The sequence below is a fragment of the Cetorhinus maximus genome, chromosome 9 (genome assembly GCF_964194155.1).
Source record: "Cetorhinus maximus chromosome 9, sCetMax3.hap1.1, whole genome shotgun sequence".
Taxonomy (NCBI): Eukaryota; Metazoa; Chordata; class Chondrichthyes; order Lamniformes; family Cetorhinidae; genus Cetorhinus; species Cetorhinus maximus.
This window is the reverse complement of record NC_135887.1, coordinates 125,124,211-125,141,651: the sequence shown is the minus strand read 5'-3', so window position 1 is coordinate 125,141,651 and position 17,441 is coordinate 125,124,211. Positions and strand designations below refer to the sequence as shown.

General features: G+C 40.8%; 1 protein-coding gene across 5 annotated transcripts in view; it reads left to right on the top strand.

Moving 5' to 3' along the window:
* Nucleotides 1–10,495, top strand: part of nadsyn1 (NAD synthetase 1) — a 68,678-nt gene extending 58,183 nt beyond the window's left edge. For 2 of the 5 annotated variants that reach the window (XM_078549500.1, XM_078549501.1), the window contains 5 exons: nucleotides 2,799–2,930; nucleotides 3,080–3,149; nucleotides 4,181–4,309; nucleotides 5,003–5,179; nucleotides 9,200–10,495. In XM_078549500.1, the coding sequence (XP_078405626.1) occupies nucleotides 2,799–2,930; nucleotides 3,080–3,149; nucleotides 4,181–4,309; nucleotides 5,003–5,179; nucleotides 9,200–9,262 (571 nt within the window). In that variant the 3' untranslated portion in view covers nucleotides 9,263–10,495. Of the gene's footprint in view, nucleotides 1–2,798; nucleotides 2,931–3,079; nucleotides 3,150–4,180; nucleotides 4,310–5,002; nucleotides 5,180–9,199 lie in introns of those variants that run through there. The other 3 variants (XM_078549502.1, XR_013577603.1, XM_078549503.1) reach the window with 3 other exon arrangements.
* Nucleotides 10,496–17,441: the final 6,946 nt, after the last annotated feature.

Genomic DNA, 17,441 nt, shown 5'->3' with positions numbered 1-17,441 from the left:
GCTGTCTTTTGCAATCTGCGACGTTTTGGTTTTTTTGACTTTCACCTTTTGACATTTTGAAAGTCACCTTCAGACAAACAAAGTAATTTAAACCATTTTCATTTTCTGGCAATATAGGAACATAAGAAATAGGAGCAGAAGTAGGCCACTCAGTCCCATGAGTTTGCTCTGCCATGCCATTAGATCATGGCTGATCATCTACTTAGCGACATTTTCCTGCACTATCCACATATCCCCTGATATCTTTAATATCTAGAAATCTATTGATCTCTATCTTGAACATACACAACGATTGTCGCTCCACAGCCCTCTGGGGTAGAGAATTCCAAAGATTCACCACACTCCGACTGAAGAAATTCCTCCTCATCTCAGTCCTAAACAGCCTACCTCTTATTCTGAGATTGTGTCCCCTGGTTCTAGATCCCCTAGCCAGTGGAAGCATCCTTCCTGTATCTATCCTGTCGAGTAAGAATTTAGTATGTTTCAGTGAGATTCCCCTCTCATTCTTTTAAACTCTAAACAACAGATGTGAATGAAAGTAGTCACTTAAACACTAGAAAAATTAATGGGATGATACAAGTAACATCCCAGAAGCAGCTATAAATCAGGAAATGGAAGAAAGAGAGGAACTCAGGAAAAGTACAATCACCAGAGAAGTGGTACTGAGTAAATTGTTGGAACTGCAGGCTGACAAGTGCACGGGTCCTGATACACTTCATCCTCGGGTCTTAAAATAAATGGCTAGTGAGATAGTTGATGCTTGTTTTTAATTTCCAAAAACTCTCTAGGTTCGGGGAAGGTCCCACTAGATTGGAAGAAAACTAATGTAACTCTGTTATTCAAAAAGGGAGGGAGACACAAAGCAGGAAATTAGAGGCCAGTTAGCTTAACATCTGTCATAGGGAAAATGTTAGAAGCTATTATTAAAGAAGCTACAGCAGGGCATTTGGATAAGTTCAAGGTAATCAGGCAGAGTGAACATGGTTTTGTGAAAGGGAAGTCATGTTTAACCAACTTATTGGAGTTCTTTGAGGAAGTAACATGTGCTGTGGATAAAGGGGAACCGGTGGATGTACTGTTCTTAGATTTCCAGAAGGCATTTGATAAAGTGCCACATCAAATGTTATTGTGGAAAATAAAAGCTCATGGTATAGGGGGTAACATATTGACATGGATAGAAGGTTGGCTGGCTAACAGGAAGCAGAGAGTAGGCATAAATAGGTCTTTATCAGGTTGGCAAGATGTAACGAGTGGTGTGCCACAGGGATGAGTGCTGGGACCTCAACTGTTTACAATTTATATAAATGACTTGGATGAAAGGATGGATGGAATGGTTGTCAAATTTGCTGATGACACAAAGGTAGGTAAGAAAGCAAGTTGTGAAGAGGATATAAACATATAGATAGGTGAAGTGAGTGGGCAAAGATCTGTCAAATGGAGTATAATGTGGGAAAATGTGAAATTGTCCATTTTGGCAGGAAGAATAGAAGAGAAGCATATTATCTAAATGGCAAGAGATTGCAGAGCTCTGAAATGCAGAGGGATCTGGGTGTCTTAGCGCATGAATCGCAAAAGTCTAGTGTGCAGGTACAGCAATTAATTAGAAAAGCTAATAGAATTTTACCATTTATTGCGAGGAGAATTAAATACAAAAATAGGGAGGTTATGCTTCAGTTATACAGGGCATTGGTGAGACCACATCTGGAGTACTGTGTACAGTATTGGTCACCTTATTTAAGGAAGGATATAAATGTGTTGGAAGCAGTTCAGGGAAGGTTTACTAGACTAATAGCTGGAATGGGCGGGTTGTCTTATGAGGAAAGTTTAGACAGGCTAGGCTTGCATCCACAGGAGTTTAGAAGAATGAGGTGATTTGATTAAAACATATAAGATCCTGAGGAGTCTTGACAGGGTGGATGTGGATAGGATGTTTCCTCTTATGGGAGGGTCTAGAATTAGGAGTCACTGTTTAAAAATAAGGGGTCGCCCGTTTAAAACGGAGATGAGGCGAAATCTTTTCTTAGAGGGTCCTGAGCCTTTGGAACTCTTTTCCTGAAAAGGCGGTGGAAGCAGAGCCTTTGAATATTTTAAAGGCAGAAGTGGATAGATTCTTGGTAAGCAAGGGGGTGATAGGTTATGGGGGGAGCCGGGATGCAGATTTGAGGTTACTCTCAGATCAGCCATGATCTTTTTAAATGGCGGAGCAGGCTCGAGGGGCTGAATGCCCTACTCCTGCTCCTCGTTGGCATGTAACCAAATAGAACATTAAGAAATGCAAAGTTACTCAGTTCATTTAAATAGGGATTATTTTTGTGTTTAAAAGTCAAGATTACAACAGAGTAATATGTATTGGAGAAGTGTCCTACGATACTGGTGTAAAACTGCCCATAATGGGATGATTTATGACACAGTAGTTAATGCACATTTGTGGTCATGGGTTTGAGTGTCAAAACTGTTGGAATTAATGGCTGCATATACTTACAATGAATTTCCTTCTCTGTCACACCACTTGCTGAAGAGCCTTCCCGCAACAAAACATTTCCTATTGGCATTTGGAGAAAGAATAGTTGGCTCTCTGGGCCACTGTGAAAACAAGCCTTTGTGTTCTGAGTGTTGAACTAACATAGGCATGGAAATTAAGAACTTTTTCCACTGAGGAATTTTCCTCCCAGGGCAAAAAAAGGCTGCATGGTGGGCAGAGCCCTCGAGGAATTTGCATGGTCTGTGAAGAAATCTTCTTGACTTTGACATTGGTTTGGTGACAGATTTCCTAACCCGAGAAAACTGATTTGTTTCAGCCTTCGAGGATACATGACCAAATATGATTGCTCCAGTGCAGATATCAATCCGATCGGTGGCATCAGTAAGACTGATTTGAGGAACTTTATCCAGTACTGTATCGAAAACTTCCAGCTCACAGCACTCCGGAGGTAAGTCCGTGTTGCAAGGGTATTGCTTCAGTTTACATTCAGAATATGGTTTAGGGCTGCCTCAGGCCCAACTTGGTGAAGTGAGAAATGCTTTTGATTCTTGTACTGTCGATTGACATTGAGAAACCAGTTGTGTTGCTCTGTTGCAGCATTATGTCTGCTCCACCAACTGCCGAGCTGGAGCCGCTTTCAGAAGGACAAACATCTCAAACTGATGAGGTACTTGGTGCTCATTTTTATAGGATAACTTACGACTTGTTGAATAATTTGCTGTTGCTTTAACACTTGCCGTGAAAAGAAAGGGAACATGAATGTTCAGACCAGTGAAAGTGTAAACTGTTCAGGACCTATAGGTTCATAGGATAATACATCACAGAAGGAGGCCGAATGGCCCATTGCACTGTGCTGTTCTTTGTGAGAGCTGTCTATTTAGTCCCAATCTCCTCCTCTTTCCCCATAATCCTACAAATTTTTCCCCTTCACAAAATGATCCAATTCCGTTGAGGAAGTCACAATTGAACCTGCTTCCACCAGCCTTTCAGGCAGTGCTTTCCAGATCATCGCAACTCGCTGTAGAATCTTTTTTTCGTCATGTTGGCTCAGATTTTTTTGTCAATTCCTTGAATTTGTCTCCTCTGGTTTACTGGCCCTTCTGCCACTGGAAACAGTTTTCCCGTATTTACCCGATCAAAACCCTTCATGATTTTAGCCCATCTCTATCTCTTGGCCTTCTTAACCTTCTCTGCTCTAAGGAGAACAATCCCAGTTTCTTTAGCCTCTCCACATAACTGAAGTCTTTTCATCCTTGTGTCATTCTGATAAATCTCCTCTGCACCCTCTCATAAGGTCTTGAAATTCTTCATAAAGCATGATGCCCAGAACTGGACACCAGTATCCAGCTGGGGCTAACCAGAGTTTTATAAAGGTTTGGCATAACTTCCTTGTCATTGTACTCTGCATTTATTTGTAAAGCCAAGAATCTTGTATGCCTTTTTAACAGCTTTCTCAACTTGTCCTATCACCTTCATAGGCTTGTGTATGTACACCTCAGCCTTTAAAATATTAAGCAATGTTACTGTATACGTAAGAGCTGCAATGAAGATGCCTATTGAGGTTCCAAGCGGCAGATGGTTTGCCCCATTGTATTGCAGTTGTCAGGCAAGGCTTGTCCTGAATTTACAATTCTGGACCAGTTGGACTCCACTTCAACAGAATGCAAATTCTTCAATGCAACTTTCACTTCTGCACAGGCCGATATGGGGATGACATACGCGGAACTGTCTGTCTATGGGAAACTAAGGAAGATTGCAAGGTGTGGCCCTTACAGCATGTTCTGCAAATTAATCTACATGTGGAAGAGTATCTGTACTCCTAGGCAGGTAATATAACAGTTACTCTACAAGCTTTTTATTAGAGGTAATAGGCACCCAGGAAATGTGTTAAAAAACGATTGTGTGACGTCTCTACTACATCCATCAAGATACAGTATATTTTTTTATATTCTTTGATAGTGTTTGCCACTACCAGATCTTCTGTCTTAGATTTAGATAGAACTGGATGGTCTGTGTGTGAAGATATTTGCAACTATCTTTTAGATACAATTTCAGAATTAGTTACATGATTTTTACTTAAATTCTACAATTTTATGATGTCAATCCTGTATGGTAGCCTCAATGAAGATTGTATGGAAGAATAGCAGTCTGTAACCTGTATAAGTGAAAGGGTGTCAGACAAATCTTTGACCCCATCCAATTAATATATATATATAAAATCTATGTAATATATTTATATATATATATATTACATGTAGAGTTAGATTGCAATCATTTTATCTAGGATTTTCCTTAAATTGGCTTGCTTTTGACTGCTACATAACTAAGCCGAAAATATATTGTTTATTGTCCAAAGTAGTTCAGTCAGCACAGGATTTAATAGAATATGACCAAATGAAAGCACGTTTTCAGTACAGTAGAAATCTATCCACACCTTATTGAACTAAACTGAAACTTGAAAGAGCATTTAAGAGCACATCACGCATTTGAAATAAACTTGCATTTCTAATTTGTTTCAAGGTGGCTGAGAAAGTAAAGCATTTCTTCCGGATGTATTCAATTAACCGGCACAAGATGACTACTTTGACCCCTGCCTACCATGCAGAAAATTATAGTCCTGACGACAATCGGTTTGACCTTCGACCATTTCTGTATAACACTACATGGTCTTGGCAGTTCAAGTGTATTGATAACCAGGTAAGGCTTTGGGATCAATAGGCCCGAGACTCCTCTTGAATCATCCAACTTATTTGCTTCAGCTCTTGAACGATTAGGCATTGGGGAGTTGGTGCAGAATTTCTCTTGCAGCTAACTTTAGTGATAGCGTTTGTGAAGATTTACTCGAGTGTTACCAGCTAGAATTTTGCCAGCAAGAGAAAATCTTCAAAAGTAAGTTTCAAAGTAATGTGCAGCGGCATTGCAAATGTATTGAGAGGAATCGTCTCGGTTATGATGCCAGCAAGAAAATCGGTCCTTGGATGTCAGTGGAAAAAGACTGGAAGTAATGAACATAGTTAATAGTGCCTACGACACCTCCCGATGCGAATGCAAGATATGCAATACCTGCCCCTTCACTTCCTCTCTCCTCACCGTCTAAGGGCCCAAACACTCCTTTCAAGTGAAGCAGCATTTCACTTGCATTTCCTTCAACTTAGTCTACTGCATTTGTTGCTCCCAATGCGGTTTCCTCTACATTGGAGAGACCAAACGCAGACTGGGTGACCGCTTTGCAGAACACCTTCGGTCTGTCCGCAAGCATAACCCAGACCTCCCTGTCGCTTGCCATTTTAACACTCCACCCTGCTCTCTTGCCCACATGTCTGTCCTTGGCTTGCTGCATTGTTCCAGTGAAGCTCAACGCAAACTGGAGGAACAGCACCTCATCTTCCGACTAGGCACTTTACAGCCTTCCGGACTGAATATTGAGTTCAACAATTTTAGATCTTAGACTCCCTCCTCCATCCCCACCCCCCTCCCGTTTCTTCCCCCTCCTTTTTGGTTTTTACAATAATTTATATAGATTTTTCTTTTCCCACCTATTTCCATTATTTTTAATGTATTCCACCAATCATTTATCTATACCTTTTATGCCTTTTTAGTCTAATTTCACCCCACCCCCACTAGAGCTACCTTGCTTGTCCTGCTATCCATTCTTAATTAGCACATTCTTTTAGATAATATCACCACCTTCAACACCTCTTTGTTCTTTTGTCTGTGACATCTTTTGGTTATCTCCTTCTATCACTGCTTGCTTGTCCCAACAACCACCCGCCCCCCACCCCCCCAAACCATCTTATATTTCACCCCTCTCCTATTTTTACTTAGTTCTGTTGAAGGGTCATGAGGACTCGAAACGTCAACTGTGCTCTTCTCCGCCGATGCTGCCAGACCTGCTGAGTTTTTCCAGGTATTTTTTATTTTTTGTAATGAACATAGTTGTTGGAGATAGCGAATACATATGAATTAATCCCAATTCCTCTTTTCCGAGGAGACAGGGAAGCAAGATTGACCAGGAATGGGGATTTCACAGTGCGAAATTTGCTGCTGCAGTTATGCCATTATTGTAGGCTTGTGTCCTGGTGGCCATGTGCACCCAGTGGACCAACGCAGGTTAATTTTTCAATTTTTATTTCCCTCTCTCTGGTAATATTTAAATTGTATTTTTGAGCCAGGGTTCGGGTAGCCAGCTCACTGGGAAGCCCAGGATCAGGGGGAATAGTCAAAAAATTAGAGCCAGACTTTTCAGGAGGGAAACTAGCAAAATCTTCTACACACACACGGTGGCAGAAGCTTGGAACTCTTTTCCGCAAATCACAGAATCACAGAAATTTATCCCATTTAGCACGGTGGTAGTGCCACACAACACAATGGAGGGTATCCTCAATATGAAGGCAGGGCTTCATCTCCACAACGACTGTGCGGTGGTCACTCCTGCCGATAATGTCATAGGCAGATGCATCTGCAGCAGGCAGATGAGGATAAGGAGATGAGGATTGGTGAGGATAAGGTCAGGTATGTTTTTTCCTCTTGTTGGTTCCCTCACCACCTGCCGCCGACCCAGTCTAGCAGCTATGTCCTTTAGGACTCGGCCAGCTCGGTCAGTAGTGGTGTTACCGAGCCAGTCTTGGTGATGGATATTGAAGTCCCCCACCCAGAGTACATTCTGCACCCTTGCCACTCTCAGTGCTTTTTCCAAGTGGTGTTCAACATGGAAGAGCATGGATTCATCAGCTGAGGGCAATATGTGGTGATCAGTAGGAGGCTTCCTTGTCCATGTTTGACCTGATGCCATGAGACTTCATGGGGTTTGGAGTTGATGTTGAGGACTCCCAGGGCAACTCCCTCCTGTGCCACTGTGCCGCCACCTCTGCTGGGTTTGTCCTGCTGGTGGGACAGGACATACCCAGGGATGACGATGGTGGTGTCTGGGATACTATCTGTGAGGTATGACAGAATCACAGAAATATTACGGTGCAGAAGGGGGCCATTCGGCCTATCATGTTTGTACTGGCTCTGAGCATTTTAACTTAGTGCCAATATCTTACCTTTCCCCTGTAACTCTGCACATTGTTTCTATTTAAATAATCACCCAATGCCCTCTTGAATGCCTTAATTGAGCCTGCCTCCACCACACTTCCAGGCATTGCGTTGCAAACCCTAACTACTCGCTGTGTGAAAAAGTTTTTTTCATTTCGCATTTACTTCTTTTGCAAAACACTTTAAAGTTGTGCCCTCTGGTTTTTGATCTGTTTACGAGTGGGAACAGTTTCTCCCTATCTACTGTGTCCAGACTCCTCATGATTTTGAAAACTTCTATCAAGTCTCCTCTTAGCCTTCTCCTCTCCAAGGAAAACAGTCTACTGTGATGCTAGATCAATTGTAAATTTTACATTTGAGATTGATGGATTTTTGTTAATCAAAAGTATTGAGGGATATGGGGCAAGGATGGGTATATGGAGATAGGTTGCAGATCAACTGTGGTCTCATTGAATAGCAGAACAGACTGAAGGCACTGAATGACCTACTCCTATTTCCATGTTCCTCTGTTCCTACATCAACATGTTCTCAGCTTTGTTGTTGCAAAATGAAATGCAATAAAACAACACTGCAGGCAAAAGGAAAGCATTGGTAGTCCTACTAAAAACAAAAAAAATGTTGTAAATTAGCTAATGAAAGAATTTTGGATAGGAAAAGCTGGATGATATAATGGGCTTAGAGCACTTTCTTTCAGACGTCACAATAATGCTATTACAGAATCGCAGGGTGCTAAGGTGCAGATTTTATCCCTGACATACCTGATTTCCTGTGGTGCATTTTTGACCCTATCTATGTGGCAAGGAGGGGGATTGCATGTTGCGGGCCAGCCCATAGTAGTTGCAAGAAATTGGAATTCAGTCGCTTTGGCTCACACCTCACATTCAACCCAATGCAGAAAGCATTCTCCTGCATCAGGGCCATCTTTCACTTTCTTAGACTTGTACCTTCCTGAATGAGCTGTTTAATCAGTGCTTGTTTTTATTCGGTTTGAGTTTTATTGAACCTTCAGTATTCCAGTCCCTTAATGTATTGATTCAACAAGTCAAAGTCAAGATAAAGTTGGTGCACTAATCTTATAGTGCTTTCAGGTGATTTCTTCTGATTTTTTTATTTTAAAAAGCTGTTGTGCGCGTGTTTCACCACAATGTCTTGGTATCCAAGTGACACATTGGCATTATTTTCTCAATGTACATTATCTATGAGAAATATATGACAGTGAATATTTATAGCTGACCTTTGGATGACCTTTGCATTGCAAATATCTTTTCACTTTTTTTTGCCTATGATATAGCACTGATTTAGTATTTGCATCTGGCAAAATATCAGGTCCCTCCTCCTCCCACCACAAACCATTTATTAAACTGTTAACCACTTGCATCTCAAGTATAATAGGAATGCTGAATACTTGTACAATATGTGGTTAGATCTATCTCTGGTGTACTGCTCAATATTTCCAAAAGAAAATTCTTCAAAGAAAATTGCTTCCTCTAAAGCTGAGGTTCATAACAAATGTGCAATCTTGCCAGCTAACATATCTCTTGATCGTTTAAAACTATATCTTTACAAATGTAAATGATTTTGGCATGGATTGTGCATCCCCTATTTTAACCTTAGGTATTTAAAATGCTTTTATTTATTAGTTATGAAAGTTCTTCATATGTCATTTCTCCCCTCTTCAAGGTCTCAAAGCTCGAAAGCAACCAAGAAAATCGCATTGATGGTGTTTGCAATGAGCTTGACTGAATGGCACTACCTCAGTGTTGAGCACAGCTGCCTGCAATGGATATAGGCCGCTGTGTGCCCACAGAATTAAATTGCACAACTTGTCGTTGAAACTGTACAGCAACAAAACCAGATGGTTCTGATGAAAATCCTTTCCTTATAATGCAATAATAATAATTTTCAAAGACATTCACTACAACAATTGTAACTTATACTTAAACAGCACCTTTAACATAGTAAAACATGCCAAAAGGTGCTTTATCGGAGTGTTATAAAACAAATATTGTCACCGAGCAAATGAAGGAGACAATATGGACAATAAATGCTGGCCTAGCCAGCGACGCCCACATCCCAAGAACGAATAAACAAAAAGGACTGGTGAACAAATGTTTGGTTAAAAAGATGGATTTTAAGCCAAGATTAAAAGGAGAGAGATGGAAAGGCAAAAACTTTTCTAGGATGGAATTCCATTACTATTAAATCAGCAATTACAATTAGCGATTTTTAGATTCCCAGCACTGATTTTAGATTTCCCAGCTACAGAATGGTATCATGCAGTTATAAAGGAACTTAGCCTTAGCCAATGAGAACTCTATGAAATGATCATCTAATAGACATTTAATCTGAAATGTAGGACAATGGGTTTTACTGTGGAATACAAATGATGAATGGAACATCAAACAAGAATCTTCAGAGCTACTCAGCAAATGAGAGAATGCAACAGGCTTCAGCTGTCTGAGGTTAAATCTGAAGCTACTATAAAGAGTGTAAACCTAGTGATGTCATCAATGCTGTAGGATTGTTACCAAATACAATTTAATTTGTATTCAGCACTGTGAAGAGTAAAGTAGAATTATGTTGCTTTTCAAGTCATCAGCCTCATTACTATGAGACTTCAGGATCTATATTGCCTTGTCAAAGAACCTGACCATCATTCACAATTAACTTAGAGTTTCTGAAGGGCTCATACACAACTAATATCAGAGATGAGGGTACAGTGGCATACAGTCAAATGGGTGTGACATTTGTAGTCATCAACGTTGACTCTGGATTCCATAAGGACCCATGGCTGCTGATTATCACTTATTTCCCTGCTTGTGATAAATCAGTTTTCCTCCATGTTGAACAGAACTTGGAAGAAGCACTGAAGGTAACAAGGGGACAGAATTTATTCTGGGTGCAGGACTTCAGGGTCCATCACCAAGAGAAGCTCACTATATCACCACTGACTGAACTGGCCAAGTCTCTCTTATTCATTTAAGGGATCTGGGCATCGCTGGCTAGGCCAGCCTTCATTGCTCATCCCTAATTCCCCTTGAGAAGGTGGTGGTGAGCTGCCTTCTTGAACCACTGCAGTCCATATGAAGGTCATAGTTGCTAGATTGGCCTTGTGGCAGGAGTTCAGAGAATCAACATGATGGATTATCCTACATGACCTCGTTCTCAGCTATCTAACTGTTACAGATGCATCTATCCATGCTAGTATTAGGAGGAGTGACCTTGTGGAAGCAAGATCCATGCTTACACTGAGGATTCCCTCCATCATGTCACGTGGCACTAGCACCATGATACAAGGAATAGGTTAAGTAGCAGCTCAAAACTGGGCATCCATGGGGTGCTGTGAGCCATGAGCTGCAGCAGAAATGTTTTCAATTACAATCTGTAACCTCATGGCTCGTCATATCCCTCACTCCTCCGTCATCATTGAGCCAGATGACAAACCTTAGTTCAATGAAGAGCGTAGAGAGCTGTAAATGCTGAAAACCTGTGCTCCATAATTAGCAGCACCTCTATCCAAGCTGTTTCAGTAGAGCTACAATACCTGGAATATACCTGACAACAATTTTCAGCTGCTTACTACCTCTCGGTGCCCTGATTGTGTTGACTCTTTGCTGGGATTTGGTTCCACGTGGCACTCAGGCCTTCCGCTTTCCTTACACCCTCCCCTTTATTAGCCATTGTTTATGTGCAAGTCTAAATGCTAAATGCAGACCCGCTATTCAACTGCGCATGGGCTAGATTGCACCCCAGTCAACATTCGCATAAGTGAATGCCTGTGCCGGATTCTAAAAGAACTGCCAATGAGCCCCAGTCCCCATCTCTTCCACGATAACCCTGTAAACATTTAGGTAGAATTCCACTTGTAAAGTTTGCTGTGAACAATAACATTTTGTTGGCTGTTGGATGGGTTGAAATTGGACTCGTATTTATATAATGCCTTTTATGAACTCAGGACATCCCCTGGTAATTTATAGTCAATGAAAGTACATTTGAAGTGTAGTCACTGTCGTAATGTAGGAAATGCAACAGCCAATTTACACACATTCAGCTCCCACAAATAGAAATGTGATAATGACCAGATCATCTGTATTGTGATGTTGGTTGAGAAATAAATATTGTCCAGGATACCAGGAGAATCTCCCAGCTCTTCTTCACTTTTAGGACGACCTAAAAAGGCACTGGGGCCCCAGGGCTCAGTTTAACATGTCATATGAAAAGGGTACCTCCAATAATGAAACACTCCCTCAGTACTGTACAGTATCAGCCGAGATTTTGTGCTCCAATCCCTGGAGTGAGATTTGAACCCAAATCTTTTGATTCAAAGAGGAGAGTACTACCATCTACAACTGATAACACTTAATGGCTGAGATCAAACTCGGGGCACTGAGGCTAACTATGGCACTAATACACCTATTATCATGGGACTGTTTCAAAGAAGAGCAGGGAGGTTCTGCTGGAGTTGTTAATACTCAATCTCTCAAGCAACATCATTTAATACAGGTGATCTGCTCCATCACCTCACTGCCTTTTGTGGGATCTTGCTGTGTGTAAATCAACATATCACAGATTGAACCTGGGAACATGCAAGTAGCATAGCTGATCCCAGCCTGTGAGCCACTGGGCTTTGTAACGGTGAATTTTAATTAGCATGTAAAGACCATAAGACCATAAGACATAGGAGCAGAAATTAGTCCATTCGACCCATCGAGTCTGCTCTGCCATTCAATCATGGCTGATAAGTTTGTCAACCCCATTCTCCCGCCTTCTCCCCGTAACCTTTGATCCCCTTACCAATCAAGAACCTATCTATCTCCGTCTTAAATACACTCAATGACCTGGCCTCCGTCTGTGGCAATGAATTCCATAGATTCACCACTCTCTGGCTAAAGAAGTTTCTCCTCATCTCTGTTCTAAAAGGTCTTCTCTTTACTCTGAGGCTGTGCCCTCGGCTCCTAGTCTCTCCTACTAATGGAAACATCTTCCCCATGTCCACTCTATCCAGGCCTTTCAGTATTCTGTAAGTTTCAATCAGATCCCCCCTCATCCTTCTAAACTCCATCGAGTATAGACCCAGAGACCTCAAACGTTCCTCATATGTTAAGCCTTTCATTCCTGGGATCATTCTCGTGAACCTCCTCTGGACCATCTCCAGGGCCAGAACATCCTTCCTGAGATACGGGGCCCAAAATTGCTCTCAATATTCTGAATGTGGTCTGACCAGAGCCTTATAAAGCCTCAGCAGCACATCCCTGCTTTTATATTCTAGTCCTCTCGAAATAAATGCCAACATTGCATTTGCCTTCCTAACTACCGACTCAACCTGCAAGTTAACCTTAAGAGAATCCTGGACTAGGACTCCCAAGTCCCTTTGCACTCCAGATTTCTGAATTCTCTCCCCATTTAGAAAATAGTCTATGCCTCTATTCTTCCTACCAAAGTGCATGACCTCACACTTCCCCACGTTGTATTCCATCTGCCACTTCTTTGCCCATTCTCCTAACCTGTCCAAATCCTTCTGCAGCCTCCCCGCCTCCTCAATACCACCTGTTCCTCCACCTATCTTTGTATCATCTGCAAACTTAGCCAGGATGCCCTCAGTTCCTTCATCTAGATCATTAATGTATAAAGTGAAAAGGACCCTCCATTTTGTTATAAAAGGCCATCATTATGTCATTGTTTGAATCTCAGTTGACTGCTAATCACAGCAGTATTTTAATAGAATGAAAATTGTGAATTTGTTTATTTCCTGGCTCCAAAAAATGTTATTGTTCATTTGAAACTTTACAAGTGGGCCTCTGCTTGCAGATGAAGCATTTACAGGGCTATAAGGAAAGATTAAGGTACTGGGGCTAATTGGCAGCTCTTTCAGAGAGCTGGTACAGGCATGATGGCCAGAATAGCCTCCATTCGTGCTGTATGATTCTATGATTCAATCCTTAATACAAATAGGAAAATGTTTGTGCCCTTTGTTTTATGTTTGAATGACCAAATAATAAAGAAACAGAAACAATTTTCACCGTGAAAGTGAATTGTAATAATTCAGTTGAAAATTATATGTAAAAGGGAAACTAATTAATGCCTCAGCTACTCACTGGATGCATTCACTCAGGATGGGAAATCCAAAGATAATTTTGTTTAAATTCAGCAGTATTGCTTAGACTGACTATGTAAATGTTCCATTTCTTTATGGAATGTCATCGGAGGCACACTGCAGTATAAATTGTAAGCGGCAGAAATAAATGCCATTTTGGTGGCGAAATGATTGAATCTGATTCTGATTGTCTTCTTGCCATTCCATTGGTTTGATAAATGTGTGAGATGATTATATAATTTAGGTGTAATAACAACCCGATTTGATGCCCCTCATTCTGAAGAATAAACGCAGCTCTGTTATTTAGATGAGTTTGCTTTTTGTCTTAACTGATCTGCTTAAATCCTTCATTTCAGTGCACTGTGAAAATAACAGTTTAGCATGCCTTATACGAATGGAAAAAGGTTGAATATTGATGTGAAAATAGCAACTTTGTGTAACAGCTACCTCCTGTCAGATAAACCAATGTGAAAAAATGTATAATTTTTTAATGTCATTATGGAATGGTAGGATACTTTTAGTTAATCCCAGCTGCACCATATTCTTCCCCTCAGACAAATTACTCATCTTAAAGAGAGGAAGTGAAAGTTGGAGAAGGCATCTCAGGCTATTCAAGCAGATCATAATGGCCTGTTCCACGGCAACACTGACAGATGGCAGGAACACATTACCACTCATCCTCTTGGTACAAGAAATGTAAACATGGGTTTAAAATTGAAAATATTAATTTTTTCCTTAAAAATCATACTGAATTTTTATACGCACAACTTTTTATTTTTTCATGTAATTTACAAAAGTGTTTTGTATTTCTTTTCCTCATTGGCTTACAACTAGTAACCAAAACAGATTACATTATGTGACAGTCTCAACTTCCTCTTAGAGGACGGTACAATGATTGTGAAACATTTCCTTATTCAGAGAAAGAATCCACTAGGTTAATCTTTTCTCTTTCTAAATTACCTTTGATGAGGAAAAGTGAACAAGCAACACCCATGTGGAAAAGATTTTTTTCTAAAGTTAAACATTGGGATATTTTATTCAGATTTAATGTACAGTAGAACCCTGTTGATACCCGCTTTCCAGGGATGAACTAAACCTTGATTATATAATGACCCAGATTTTGCTGTAGCAGGGCATCGAACAGCATTGATTTGCCTTTGGACATTTAGGTTTGATTTTTTTTTTGCGTGGAAAGTTGCTGAGAGTGTGAAGTGATAGCATCACTACGAGGGAAACAGGGCATCTGGTTCCCCAGTGAATAGGGTAAGTAACCGTGAATCTGCTAAATCAATCAGCTCGAAGGATTGTGAAAGAGTACTGAAAGAGGAGTGTAATTAAAGTGAGCAAATTCAATGTCAAATCAGGTACAAAAAGGAAAATAAGTAGAGGGAAAGAAAGATTGGATTAAAGAAGAGAGAAGAAAAAGAGACAAAGGAAAAGTTTTCTAAAAATTTAAATGAGCAATTTTCCATATTTCAAATCAACAGTAGCTGAATAATAGAGACTCCATGTTTGTAACTGTTAATTTTCAGTGCCAGAGAGGTTGATTGGCTGTAATTAACTATTGTTAAAAAGGTACATGGAGTTGAAATGACTACTTAACTTTCTGTGATGAATTTAGTTTGCATCAACTGTAAAGCAGGCACTGAAACGCTGTTTTGTGAAGGTACGGTGGATTGGCACATCTCTGGTAGCAACTTTTGTACTTAACCAAGCAAATACCCCTTGTCTAAAGTCGCTGTATTATTTGCACATAAATAACAGCATGTTATCTAAGATATTCATAAATATAGTGAATAATTGAAGCATCAGCAATGTACCTTGTGGGAAATTACAAGTCACTTCCTTCAAAGTCGAGTACGTAACTATTGCCCCAACGCAACTTTCCACTGACTGACTATTCTCATAACCAGGTCAATAACGTGCCTTCAGTTGCATGAACTTCAACGTTAGTTAACAGTGCCTATGTGGAAGATTATCAAATGCCTTCTGGAAGTTCACATAAACTGCATCCATAGACATTCCTCTGTCAACTACTTTAGTTACTTTAGCTATTTGTCTCATTTCAAATTGCAGCCTTTCCAGTCAGTTGAAAATTTAAATCATATTTTAAAAATATAGGGACATAACCTCATGACAGATGTAAGCAGGCACTTATATAAATCAAAGTCTTTTCCTCCATCAACAACAAAAATATTACTTAAAGGCAAGAAGATATGGAACTGTTGGAAATACACAATTGGCCTGTGAGCAATTGTCAAGGGAACAAGCATTAGCAGTACACTTTGGGTTTAGATCACTTTTCATACCCAACACGATGACCTGGATTCACCCTTTACAAATACCGATGGCTGTTCTGTGCACTTTCAGGGTATTCCACTTTTAATTCAGCTTTCCAACAGTTGGAGTTTCTTTATCCTTGTGAGGACAGGTGTTAATCTTCTGGTTTGGGACATAACTCCGCTGACTCCAACTCCGCCTTATTTTTAAACCTAAATTTCTTCAAAATGTCATCAAATGGCTCTCTTAACCATTCCGAAAACTATACAGGCTTTAAAAGTCTTGAACCTGACTGCAATAGAGTTAAAGGCTCATGATGAAAATGATCACAGTAAATGTCAGCCTTCGCAGTCTTCAATGCCAACCTCAAGATTGAATCACGGCTGGAAAAACTCGGAAGAAGGTTCATACTGGACTCGAAACCTTAGCTATGTTTCTCTCTCCATAGATGCTACCGTACCTCCTGAGTTTTTCCAGCACTTTCTATTGTTATTTCAGATCTCCAGCATCTGCAGTATTTTGTTTTTAATACATGAATCACTACATTTCTTTAAAGGGAATTAAAACTATGGGTGTGGTGTCTGATATTGCTCATTAGTTTGTTTGGGCGGGCCGCCTACAATGCAGTATTTTTATCTGGATTCAGGGAACTATGCTGACTTTGGAGGGGCTGCAATGAGTCGTAGACATTGAGCAGCAACGTGATTGGTTTGATTTGCTTAAGTTTCCTTCATAAATTTAGACCATAAGACATGGGAGCAGAAATTAGGCCATTCGGCCCATCGAGTATGCTCTGTCATTCAATCATGGCTGATAAGTTTCTCCAACCCCATTCTCCTGCCTTCTCCCCGATAAGACCATAAATTTTGGAGTTTATTGTTTGTGACCTATTTAAACTTTGGTTAGCTGAGTTTTTTGTTATAATTTATCGATTTACTATGAGACCCAATACACAGAGAATACAGCAGAAGCCATGAACCGAGAAGAAAATTTGCAATCCAGCCCATATGTACTCAATTTCTTGCAAACATTTGGTCCATTTCTCTCGTTTTCCGTCCAATTTTGAGGGGTCATCTTGCCAATAGGAGACACGTTCTATGTGAGCCCAGTCTGCGTTGCAACACAATTCCAGGCTGTACAATGTGCTGCCAATTGGTTTTTGGCAAGTGTGCATTTACCTGGAAACAGGTGATGGTTTGCCTTACCCCCTTCCCACCGCTTGGGGGAGGGAAAGGGCGCAGGGGCCGCTGGGAGTTGTAGTCCAAGCCGGTCGACGCGCGCGTCCCCGTGCAGAGCGAGGAAGGCACGAAGAACGCCAATTCCCAGCATGCCTGCAGCAGGCACGCATGCGCACTGGCAGCGGGTCGGGCTGTGCGGGTTAAAATGCTGGAAGCCGAGAGCCGGAGAAGTTTGGTGTTAACTTTTCGCAAGTCTTAACGTCGGAAATTCGAGCTGATTACGAAATTCCGAAGAGGGCGTGAAAGAAAAGGTAGTGAACTTGTTTTCTTTTATTTCCTTGTAAACTTTCGGTCAGAAAGTGGAATTAGT